This window comes from Schistocerca americana, chromosome 1 (assembly GCF_021461395.2).
Source record: "Schistocerca americana isolate TAMUIC-IGC-003095 chromosome 1, iqSchAmer2.1, whole genome shotgun sequence".
NCBI classification, from domain to species: Eukaryota; Metazoa; Arthropoda; class Insecta; order Orthoptera; family Acrididae; genus Schistocerca; species Schistocerca americana.
In genome coordinates this window covers 753,729,505-753,742,664 of record NC_060119.1, presented here as the reverse complement: position 1 = coordinate 753,742,664, position 13,160 = coordinate 753,729,505, and the positions used below count along the sequence as shown (strand labels likewise).

The following is a 13,160-nucleotide window of genomic DNA, read 5'->3' as shown; positions in this document are numbered from 1 at the left end:
CTCTTATCGGAGTGATCACTTCAGGCAGGGGGGCTACCTTCATAGTCTCGGATGTTATTGAATTTAGCATATGTTAAAATTCAGGAGTAGGTAAGAAACACACTTTTTTTTTGTTTTCTCAAAAAAAAAAAAAAAAAAATATATATATATATATATATATATATATATATCCCTGCCCTGAGATACAGGCCTCCAAAGATGCCATGGCAAACACCATTTTAAAGATGCGAATTTTGAAATATTTTTAAAAATGCTGTATCTCTGTAACAGTTCTAGATATTTTGTTAGAGCTTTTTCTATTTGAAAGATAATTGGTTTATGATTACAATGGTATCCTCCATTTGGACATATCTGTGGAAATTCTTTTACTGTTGCCTTTTGAATTTTTTTATAATTTACAGAAACAAACAAATAAACATTATAATAAAGAAATTGGTAAGAAACTACTTCAGTGAAGACATTCTTTACCCTAGAAAGTAAAAAAAAAAAAAAAAAAAAAAAATTTTTTTTAAATAAAACGTGTCCAACTGAAAAGTGGAACCTCTCCATTACAGAGAATATGGTACTACATGATACTAATTAACAGAGAAAAATCAAAATTTTATGGATTGGCATTTTTGAAAAAAAAAAAAATATATATATCCATAAATTATAAAAAAAATTCGGAACACTATAGTTAAAGAACTTGGGCAGATAAGTCCAGATGGAGGGTTTCTTTGTAATCATAAAGCAATTATCTTCCAGATAAACAAAAAAACAAACAAAGTATCTAGAACTGTTCTGGAGATACAGCATTTTAAAATGTTTTCCGAAATTCACATCTTCAAAATGGTATGTGCTGTGTATTCTTTGGAGGGCTGTATCTCAGAGCAGAAATTATTTTTGGAGAAAACAAAAAATATCTGTTCCTTACATAGTCCTTCATTTTAACATATGCTAAATTCAATAACATCCGAGACTATGAAGGTAATATTTTTTCCTAGCCTGCCTGAATTGATATGGACTATGCCATGGTGTGTACTCTGGCCCTCAGATCAGGGAAGGGGAAGGCACAAGAAGGCAGTGTGGCTGGGTATATAGTTTTGGTGGAGTTTCCTAGAGCTGGCATTGTCTGGTTTGATGCACATGACTTTTTTCTTGTCGTTTTCTCGTTTTCCCCAGCTTTGTGAGTACCTTCATGCTCTGTGTTCAAAAGTTTACATGCGACTCCCACTATCTTCACCTTTCGAGTGTTCAAAGTGAGCTTAATTGTCAAAGTCATCCCAGCTTTCCAAAAACACCTTGTGCCAAATGGCTTCCCATTTTAACAAACATTCATTGGCAAGTTCCTGCTCAGCCATTGGAAATGTTTCAACTGTGCATTTTCCAAGTTACTGACAGAATTTAATCATACCATATGTAGAAGTATGAAACTGGAATTTCCCTATAGATAGTGCTAGCTGTCAGCGTAGAACTTATGAGACTGTGTCTGCAGTGCCATCTGCTTCCGACAACAGGGGACGACGAATGTCAGTACACAGTAGTGCAAGTTCCATACATTGGGATGTTTCAAACCTGTAAACATTAGAGTTTTGTACCTACGAACTATGATTTGTGGACAGCATTGGTTTTCTGTTATCATTTGAGAAAACTGCCACAGAATCACATTGAATGCTTATCAAAGCTTTCGGCGTATGTGCTCTTGGGGAAACAGTGTTTTCAGTTGTTCAAAAAATTCAAAAGTTGTGATTTTGACATGAGAAACGATGAGTGTGGGGAAACCACCAAGAAAGTTCGAAGATAAAGAATTGCAGGCCTTGTTAGGTGAAGATGATACTCAAACTTGACAGGAACTCGCAGAACAATTGAATCTGAAGGCCGTTTCTCTTTGGTGGAATGCTACGGAAAAAGTGCAGAAAGTGGGAAAGACGGTTCTACATGAACTGAATGAAAGACAGCAAGTAAATCGAAAGACTGCTTGTTAAATGCTGCTTACCACATAAAAAGAAAGTCATTTCTCCATTGAACAGTGACAGGTGAAGAAAAATGGATGTATTTTGAGAATCCTAAGCGCTATAAATCATGGGTGAATCCAGGCAAACCATCGACATCCACTGCAAGACCAAAACGCTTTGGAAAGAAGACAATGCTTTGTGTTTGGTGGGATCAGAAGGGTGTCATCTACTATGAGCTGCTAAAACCTTGTGAAACCATTAACAATGATCGCTACCAACAGCAAATGATGATTCAAATTGGGCATTATGTGAAAAACTACCGGAATATGGAAAAAAGCAACACAGTAATATCGCTCCAAGATAACACACCATCACACCCAGCAAAACAGGTCAGGGAAATGATAGAGGCATTCAGTTGGAAAATACTAGGCATGCGGCTTATTCTCCAGACTTGGCTCCTTCTGATTATTGTCTATTTGCATCACTGGGACACACTTTCACTGAACAATGCTTCAATTTGTATGAAAATGTACGAAAATGGCTTACTGACTGGTTCATTTTTAAAGAAGAACTGTTTTTTTGGCGTGACATTCATAGCCTGCTGGAGAGGTGGGAGAAATGTGTAAATAGCAATGCGGATTATTTTGAATAAAATATTGTTTCAGTTTCAAACAACAGATGTGTAATTATTGCAACCAAATTCCGCTTTCATACTTCTACACCTGGTATACTGTTGTTCAGATGAATGCTGCATTGTGGCTGGAATGAGACAACCAAGGGACACATCTTGCCTCTGAGGGAGCTTGGAGGAAACTAGGGTTAGCCGTGTTTGGAAGTTATCAACCTCCACAAAGCAGCCTGGGCAGGTAGACTGCACTCTGACCAGTAGGAACATAGAATAGAACTGGTGACATTACTTTCTGGACAAGCCTTGTGAGTGAGTGCCACATGTCTTCCTGAGGGTAAGAGAGAGAAATTGGTCATCACGCATACACAAGTTATGATGCTGAAATATATAATTTGAGTTTGTGTAATAAAAATGTTATAGTAAAATACTGTAAATTCTGTGCAACAGCTTTGCAGCAAAGGTTAAAGATTTGTTTCATCAGACAATAAAAGAAGATTGTTTCATATCATGTAGTTTTGAGTTCTAGTGGAACTGGTAACAGTGAATAAGTGATGGAACAGCTAAAAAAAAAAAAAACATTGTGTTACTAGTAAAGGAAAACTTGCGTACAAAAACACTCTGTTCAGGAGATTTCAGAATTTTTGTCACTCAGAACCTCAAAAATTCAGGGAGCTCTTTTGATGGAATAAATTCACCACCTGGACAGAAAGCAGTTGTCTTCAGCTTTGGAATGTTTTCATAATTTAAAATCCAGGCATATGAAACACATGCTTTTCTAGGCACCAGAAAAAAGTACTTGTGTATTCATCACTCGTTCTGTCTTTGAGCTTTTCTTTAATTAAAAAAAAAAAAAAAAGAATCTTGTGTTACACATAACTGAGGTAGGATTATCAGTTGTCTCAACTCAAGGTCCTACCCACAAAACTGCACAAACCTCCAACTGTGGATGTTGCAGGGAAGGTATGAGTAGCTTCAGCCTTAATTGATAGTGGGTGTGGTAAGTAAACCGCAAATTCAGCAGAAATCAGTAATGACTCCTGTCTGGGATAGTGCTATACTGTCCTGATTAAAAGTACATCCATTAACTTCTCTGCAAAGACTAAAATTTTTCTAATGTTCTGCTCTAAATTACATTCTTATTCTTCTTTCCACATCACCTGTAGTTGCTATTTGCAGCCTCGCTACTGCCACAGAATCCTGATTAGACACTACATGCCTTACTAACCTAGATTGATGTACTACTTCATACTGCATTCTCATCATTTTCATGAATTTACTCATAAAAAGAATACACACATTAAAGATTCAACAAAACAGATGTGGAATTAGTGTACTTCATCACTTGGGTAATGTAGGTTCTGTACCTCTGTGGTATGACTAAAGTAATGTACAGATGCTTTCTCACCATTCATATGGCTTGATTACTTGACATTTATCTCATCCTCACTCCTCCTCATTTACTTTTTGTGTTACTGTTGCATAATTTATTTTGCCTTTTTATCCTACCTTCATGAGGTGTGACTTTCTTACTGGCAGCTGGCCGGGGTGGCTGAGTGATTCTAAGCGCTACTGTCTGGAACCGTGCGACCGCTACAGTCATAGGTTCGAATCCTGCCTCGGGCATGGATGAGTGTGATGTCCTTAGGTTAGTTAGGTTTAAGTAGTTCTAAGTTCTAGGGGACTGATGACCTCGGTAGTTAAGTCCCATAGTGCTCAGAGCCATTTGAACCATTTCTTGCTGGCCTGGCTATTCATTTGGTTTCTTTGTTTCCTGTGTATCTCAGTTTCTCTTTTTCTGTCATTTATACCTCTAGTTCCAGCCAGTCCACACTTTAGCTCATACTTGCAGAGACATTCTTCTGCCACATGTAGATTCTCACGTATTCAGATCTTCTCTCTTGGTAGCATGACATTGTTTCCTGCTCTTGTGTATTCCCGCTGACCAATCTCTTGGATGACTTTCTTAGTGAATAGTGACTTTCTATAAATAGGAATATTTTTCTTTAAAAGAGAAAAATATGAACTAAGATTCCAGCTTAGCAATTGTAGTCCTTGAGAAAGTTCTGTTTAGTTCCTGCATATTGGCTCTTTCAGTAACATTTCTTTTAACCAGATTTGAATTGGTATCTTCTAATATTTGCAATTAAACTGTCTGCATCTATGATACATTGTTATATCACAAGATAGCAAAATGATCATCAGTTTTTATTTTTTGTCTTCTCTTCATGACCATTGAGATGCTTTGCCTGTTGGATTAATCATTTTAAGTTGGATGTAACAGTTACCGCATTGTCTCTGTTGCAAATTAACATAATTTCAGAATAGATGTACAAGGTGTTTCACAGTTCATATTACATGGTTCTAGGGGCTGTATAGGGTGCTTAATAGACAAAATTTTGAAAAGGAACTCATGTCTGGAAGTATAACATTACATATGTGTAAGTTTAAAGATTGGATAACTTTCAAATCCACCACTTCACTGTATGTGCACAAACTGAGATGAAGGCATAGTCATCAGCCCCTGTTGTAATTAAGACATTACATATCATTTTAGTCCAATTACAACAGCTGGGAGAAACTGGTAAGTTCATAACTGGCTGGGTTGACTTTGGTGCTCCATGGGCACACCGCACTGTGGACTTTGCAGAGGACATCCTTTTGTTGTGTAAAGGAGAACCCGATGATGAATCCTTGAAACATTGCCCATACCGTGGGCTCCTGTAACAGGTCAGAACTCTTTATCTCTACTGTGTGTGTACCATGAAGTGGGAGATTTGAGTGTCATCTGATCTTCAAACTTGTTTTACATCCAAATGGTACATTTTCGGGTGTGATGTTCCTTAACAAAACTTTATCTATTAAGTCATCTCTGCGACCCCTAGAAGCCTTTAATAGGAATTGTGAAACACCCTGTACGTTGTCTGGTGATATAAAGCTCTCCAACAATTTTCCAATATCTTAAGGGTGTATAAACAGAATGTTTTCAAATAAATCTTGTTGGTTTGTGCTTGTACAAAGTGTCATCTCTTGTGCAAACCATCTGTAAAATTTGATATTGTGAAATTTTGAAAATATATCAGCCAGGTATTTCTCAAAATTCCAGCGCCGTAGATTCCCCCAATAGCAAAAGTGTGGTTATATGCTGTTAATGGTCTCTGATAAGGCTCTGCCTGAGCAAAATATTGATTTGCCTGAGGAATCCCTTAAGCAGATGCAATGTCTTTTTCTTAACTTTTCTCATTCAATACTGCTAACAGGTTAACCAGGACCAGGTGCACTTATGTATAAAGTGCACCAACAACAGATAAAATTGTTCTGTTCAGTGTTGTTTCACATCTGCGAGCCCATAGCAATTCCTTCGTTATTGCTTCAACTAACACAGTTACAGATTTTGTTGTCAAGTGTCCAAGTGAGCAGCAGTTTATATAAAATTAAACAGCAAGCTAGATGAGAAAAAAATTTATGACCCAGGAGAGAAAATGACCCAGATTACGAGCTAGCAGCACGATCCCACAAAGAGGCCATTGTCTACGAGATGATTACTAATGAAATAAGTGGTTGGTCGAGATCTGATGCAGCTGCACTCCTTAATGCTTCGAGTGGGTCATTGCTGTGTGTAACACCTGTCCATGGCAACAGTGAAATATAATGAAAGTTTGTTTAATGAAACAATGCTTTAGCTCATTATTTATTTTATCATTGTTTGATTAAACTAAGATTAAACTGTGATTTTGTTTATACACCTTTACCTTGGCAACATAAAGACAGCCATTCTGTGAAAGTGTATGAAGTGTGCCGTATTACCACTCGCCATGAAAAATGGTGCACCTGCTCAAGGGTTAAGTTGGACTTTCAGATAAACCCATATAGATTTGCTGCTCTGTAAAATGAAATTGTTTCTCGAGTTCTTGTCTAGTCAGTCTAAAGATTAAGGGAAGTAATGAATAACAGTGTTGTATGTGACCAATGTTGCCAAACTGGGACAGCAGGAAAAAATAGTAAAAACTAGTAAATGTTTCATACACAACTAAATGTTTTGACGTTAATAGTCAGCATATGACTCATTTTCTATAGTCTAGTTCATTACATCAAAGTTACTCTTTCTGTTAAGTAATTTTTGTGGCAGATAATGAAGTTGAGTATTTATCCATCAGTTTGTCCTAAACGGCAACTACCAGGGACAAACTTCACTGATATGAAATTTCCCCAGCAACACTGTAACTTCTTCAGCATCCATTATGATGTAACGTTCCACATTGGAAAAGTGGGATTTACATGACAAACAAACTACTGAAAGTTGAAATAGGCCAATCAGATACAACATGTCAGATACAGTGCTCAAGAAGTTCCACTTGTTTATTTAGTAGCTCCTTTGTTGTATAATTCCTCTCTTAAAAATAAATAGTAGCATACCCTCTTTGTTATTATTATTATTATTTGATTTTCATAAAAATTATAGACTGAGTAACTGAATGTTTTATCTGTGTAAGTAATAGTCCTTTTATACCAGATGCTGAAATGGTTTAACACTGATCATTTGTTCTCATTTTTAATGGGTAACCTCATTATTAAACAGTTTCCTTTTCTGCTTTCCAGTTTGAAATTTTTCAAGGCGGGTGAAAATGAAGGCGTGAAATATAGAGGAACAAGAAGTTTGAAAGCTTTTTCGACTTTCATAGAGGAGCAATTAGGTATCACAGTCCAGGTAACATTACCATTAGTTATTTCACAGAAAGGAAAATATCAATACTGATTTTATAGCATGTTCATATACAGAATTGAGTCATTCTCTGATTTTTGTACATTATTTTTGAGGGTATTGAACTTAAAAGAAGACCAAGTTCCCATTTCTTTTCCTTACTGAGAAGAGAAATGTGCATTTGGCTACTTTTCTTAATGTCACATAAATAAGCTGATGGAAAGTACTTGTGGAATGTAAATAATTTGAAGAATAATGGTAACACTCACCAAATGGCTGAGGTGCTGATTTGTCGATATGCTCATAAACAAGACTGAGAACTGTGCTAGCTCTTCGTTGAATCCTCCTTCAGAGCTAGAATGCGCGCGTGCACATGCACACACACTTGTACAGTTACATTGCCCTTACACATATAAATTCATCAAGCATTGAATATAAATTAAGGACAGTACGTAGGCCGTTGTAGTGTATTCCTAGATTCTTCACTTAATGCTGAATTTGGAAAATGGGTATGTAGGCTTTGAGATGAACAGTTAGCGTCTATCAGGTGTTTGCCGTGCAGTAAGTTTCAGTACACCTACAATGTTCTCCCTTGGCCAGACAAACTTTTGATTATACTTGCTACCTTCTTTGTAAATGTTCAGTATCCCTTGATAGACTATTTGGCATAATAACAGTACGTAATTTAACCTGAGAATAACAAGAGAATAGCAATTAGGAAATAAATGTGTAAAACCAAAAATGTGAGTCCCTTAAACGTGTGAAACAGCAGTGGGCTTATGACATATCACTAAAGGACTTTATATTGAAATAGACAAGATGCTTTACAAGTCTATAGTACAGTAATTTCTCAAGGGTGTCACTGTCAGCACAAGACATTGTGTGGGCTGAAGATCCACAACAAATCAAGGATCAGAACCCTGCTGGAGGCAGTGGAAACTTGCCGTGCAAGTCAATTTTGGGGGAAACAAAGTCAAAAACTGCTTAGAGATGTGCATGAGGATAAGCACAACACATACATGGGAACAGCACATATCATGAAATTCAAGGCGAGGTCCACAGTGGTTTATATCAGCATTAGAACTGCAGGCCTGGCTTACTACCGCCTGAAGTTAAACAGTTATGTCAGTGGACCCTGCCCAAACCATGCATTGCACGCACCTACTCATGACAGTTGTTCACACTGTTCCACAATGATAACCCCACAGGCTCTTTTATCTCCATCATGATGCCCACTGGTGGTTATACTATATTCCTCTCTCCTGAAAGGGCAATGTAGGGCCAAAAATGGCCAGGCTTGGGCCGTGACCTCTGGTTGCAGAACCAGAGAGGGCGCGGTAGACCCGAGCAGTAGACCAATCACTGAAGGAGACAATGCAGACACCACTGGTTCCACTGGAGGACAACAGGTTGCAGATGTGAAGGTAACAGTTGATCCACTGGCACCAGCAGAAGCAAGTCCACATCCACCGGTGGAGGAGGAGGAGGAGAGGAGGAGGAGGAGGAGGAGGATGATGATGATGATGATGATGATGATGATGATGATGATGAGCAAGCAGCAGCTGGGATATGCGAGAAAACTCAGTGCCGAGGAGAACGGAGGGGAAGGGGGAGGGGTAATGACGATGACCATTTGAAATTATTGTTCCTCTTGTGGCAAGCACGAGTCGATCATTTAGGAGGAAAACATATGCCACACCAGTGATATAGACCTGAAAAAATGTGCTGCAGCCAACGGGTCTCGACAGCTGAAACACTTTTCTGTTAAAGTGGGTCAGTGGCCGTGGTTGTCACAACCTCTCACACTATCAATGGAAATCTGACAGGATTTGGTGCAGAGTGTCATCCAACACGAACACGAGAACCTCCCGCTGACTGAGCTCTGGATTGGCAGCTGCGATAGTGCATCAGCATTTGCTCGCTGGGCCCTAGAGAAGTAATGTATGTCGTAGCAGTAATTACTGAGAAAGAGTGGCTCACATCTACCATTGGTGGGCAGTCCTGTCTGGCAGCTTGGAATGAGGGCAAGTAAGGAAACCAGTGGCTTGCAGTCAATGATGAGCAGGAACCGTGCCCTGTGAAAGAAAATGTGAAACTTTTTAATTTCAAATAAAATAGCCAGCTCCTCCTTTTCCCCCTGTGAATAGTTATTCTGTGCCACGGAAAGCATCTTTAATGTGTAAGTGATAAGTTGTTTAGTGCCACCGGGGTTTCTGATGGGACAGAACCACACCAATGCCATACTGGGATGTGTTACAGGGCAGAGTTAAAACTTTACCGAGTGTAAAAGAAGTCACAAAGAAAGCAGAACACAAACACTGCTTGAGGAACTGAAAAGGTGGTTGACAATTTGCAGACCAGACAAACTTAACATCCATTCGGAAAATCTATTAAGAGGACGGCAGAGGTGCACAGCCTGTGGAATGGACTTAGAATAAAATGAAATCTTAAAAAAGAGGAGCTCCTGCAGGTTCTTGGGCACCAGCTGAGTGATGATGGTTTTGATGTATTCATCTGTAGAGACAAGGCCACCTTAGGTAAGCATATGTCCCAAAAAAAATTCACCTTGGATTGAAAAAACTGCACTTTTTAGGTTTGCAACAAAGACCATTCTCCAGAAGGTGTTGAAAACCCCCTTAGGTTTTGTAAATGGTCCTCTTGCATGGAGCCCGACAAGATACTTTACGCAACAGGGAATGTCCTGAATCAATTGCTCCAAACAATGTTGATAAATTCTTCATGCAGATGAGATTCTGAAAGGCACATGATTTAACTAGTAAAGCCCGAAGGATCAAGAAAGTCTTAGAAGCTGCGTCTAACTGCAATTACAGGTATTTATCACACAAGTTGCAACTCAACTGCACTGCAACTGTCAGTGGTGACTTGGTGGGTGAAAGGTTGCCTAGAGAACCCTATGGGGCGCAAGGGGGCCGTTTACCTTGCACACCTAATTTTGCCACCTGCCAGTTGTCAGAAAGGATGTCCCTTACCACTACTGTCGGCTCATGTGATTGTTCATTCTGGGAACATTGGCTAAAGAAGTGAAACGTCCTGGCAGATATAAATTGTGTGCCGGACTGAGACTCGAACTCAGGACCTTTGCCTTTCCTGGGCAAGTGCTCTACCATCTGCTAGTTCTGCAAGGTTCGCAGGAGAGCTTCTGTGAAGTTTGGAAAGTAGGAGACGTACTGGCGGAAGTAAAGCTGTGAAGACAGGGTGTGAGTCGTGCTTGGGTAGCTCAGATGGTAGAGCACTTGCCTGTGAAGGCAAAGGTCCCGAGTCGAGTCTCGGTCCGGCACACAGTTTTAATCTGCCAGGAAGTTTCATATCAGCATACACTCAGCTGCAGAGTGAAAATCTCATTCTGGCTAAAGAAGTGTCGGACAAGCTCAGTGCCCTAGTCTGGACCTGGGATCAGGGGGTAACTGGTCAATCATGCCCTGAATGAACGAGTGTGCATAAAAAGGGGCACATGTGGGACACCCAAAAAGACACTTGCATGAGAGACCCTGCAAATGAGAGATCCAGGTGGCTTAAGATTGCCTGGAGCACTTGCGGTGGATGTTAATCCGCGAAAGTGCTGCCACCGCATGGGTTTGATTCCGAAATACTATATAGCAACTGACAAAGTTCGTCAAAGGGGAGTTTCCAGATTGAGATTTTTACTCTGCAGCAAATTGTGTGCTTATATGAAACTTCCTGGCAAATTAAAACTGTGTGGAAGGGAGGAGACGAGGTACTGGCAGAAGTAAAGCTGTGAGGATGGGGCATGAGTTGTGCTTGGGTAGCTCAGATGGTACAGCACTTGCATGTGAAAGGCAAAGGTTCCGAGTTAGTCTCAGTCCGGCACACAGTTTTAGTCTGCCAGGAAGTTTCAAAGGAGAGTTTGTTGTGTTCAGTGGAAGACTTCGAATTTTGCACAGCTTCATGCAACAGTGCTCTGCCAGACAATAACAAGGTGGCTTTGTCCACTGGATCAGTGATATGCCTTATGTGGTAGTACGGCGAGAACCAGTGCAGGTAATTTTCCCAACTTCTGTAGACTCATTGAAACTTGCAGGTGGTTGCTGCTGGTGGAGGCCTGGGGAGAAAACTGCATGGTGGGCACATGGCCTACCACCTGCATAGCATGGGCATGAAGCAACTCTGCTTTCTGGTTTAGGGGCACATGCATCTGCTTATCCTGCTGCTGCTGCTCCTGGTCCTTCTTTAGGCACAGCTGTTTCTGCTAGGATTGCAGAAATTATGGGTTCATAGTGACCCAAAATGGTAAAAAAATTCGATCAGCAGATCTGGCTGTACCATGCATTGCATGTGCCCCCATGGCTGGTGGCTGCACTTTTCTGTCCTAATAACCACACCAGCTCACCTACCTCCATTGTGATGTCTGCTGGTGAGGATACTAAATAGTCAAAAGGTAGTTCATGAATTCTCCCTGTGAATATGTCCTGACATAAAGAAACATTAAATATCTGAGCAAAGTCATTGTTTAATTGAACTGAACGTTACTTTAAAAATTTGCAGGAAAGAGAAGAGAAGAGAGAGAGGGAGAGAGAGAGAGAGAGAGAGAGAGAGAGAGAGAGAGAGAGAGAGGAGTGCGTGTGTGTGTGTGTGTGTGTGTGTGTGTGTGTGTGTGTTCTGTACTTAAGAGAAGTGTATATTCTGAATTTATTTTGGTATCTCTAATGGCTGCTGTGTTTCAGGACAGTGAAACTCAGCCTAAGGTACCTGAACCAGTTAGTGGGCTTGTAGAACTAACGGAAGACACATTTGAAGACCATGTGGCGAAGGGTAGACATTTTGTCAAATTTTATGCACCTTGGTGTGGCCATTGCCAAGTAAGTACATGTATTTTAGAAGTACAGAATCTTTTTGTATTTCTTAGTATAGAAGCTAAATGAAAAACAAAAAGTAGCAGTGAGTGAACATTATTTTCCTCCCGCGGTGGTTTAGGAGGCTGTTTTTGTTTATGATAAGAAGCTTTATTGAAGCTTTATAATATTGATGGTCATAGGTTTGCATACTGTAAATAAATCTCTTACAAATTTTAACACTTTTCATCTACAGTTGCCTGCAATATATTGACCACGTCTCGATAAGTTCTGCTTGGGAATCTGAATTATGTGATAAGTAAAAAATATATCATATGAACATGAAAGAAATGCATTAGCCTGTAAATGACTCTTCCCATTGCCTTTTGTCAAACTCGAATGTGTCTTACAAAATGAATGAAAGAAAAATGGAATTGTTAAGTCCCAAGGTTTTTGGTGCCCAGCTATGGATAATGTAACTGACTCCTCAATCAGGAAGTATCAGAACTAGAACACTGGATGTTTAAAAGGAAACATCAAGTAGTAGTGGAGTTAGGTTTACTATTACAATGGCAGTTGAATGAGTCAAGCTTTCACACCTCACCAAAATTAGTTCAAGTAATCTGTGAGGGAGGTTTTGAAAATTAACCAATCATTGAAACAGTGACATCAAACACCTGAAGAACAGAAAATTTGGCTGTATCGTTAACCTCTTTTAATATTGACAAATTTCATTAAATATAAATTGAAAGCACATCTCTGTAAAATCTGATAGATATGTTGACTAAATGTATGTGTCCTCCATAGGAATAGGTGTACTGTCCAAACCAGCTATCTTTTTTACAGACACTTCAGATTTACCAGTGAATAACTTGTCAGATTTATCAGTGAATAAGTTGTTTCATAATGGTGCGGCCGGCCAGTGTGGCCGAGCAGTTCTAGGCGCTTCTGTCTGGAACCGTGCGACCGCTATGGTCGCAGGTTAGAAACCTGCCTCGGGCATGGATGTGTGTGATGTCCTTAGGTTAGTTAAGTTTAAGTAGTTCTAAGTTCTGGGGGACTGATGACCTCAGAAGTTAAGTCAATAG

The 13,160-nt window shown here is 39.6% G+C and overlaps 1 protein-coding gene across 1 annotated transcript in view; it reads left to right on the top strand.

Annotated features, from left to right (window-relative positions):
* The window catches only part of LOC124611206 (thioredoxin domain-containing protein 5 homolog), a 122,054-nt gene that overhangs the window by 27,684 nt on the left and 81,210 nt on the right, over positions 1–13,160 (top strand). Inside the window, exons 3-4 of the mRNA XM_047140224.1 lie at positions 7,159–7,267; positions 11,965–12,099. Coding sequence (XP_046996180.1) covers positions 7,159–7,267; positions 11,965–12,099 — 244 coding nt within the window. The remainder of the gene's footprint in view (positions 1–7,158; positions 7,268–11,964; positions 12,100–13,160) is intronic.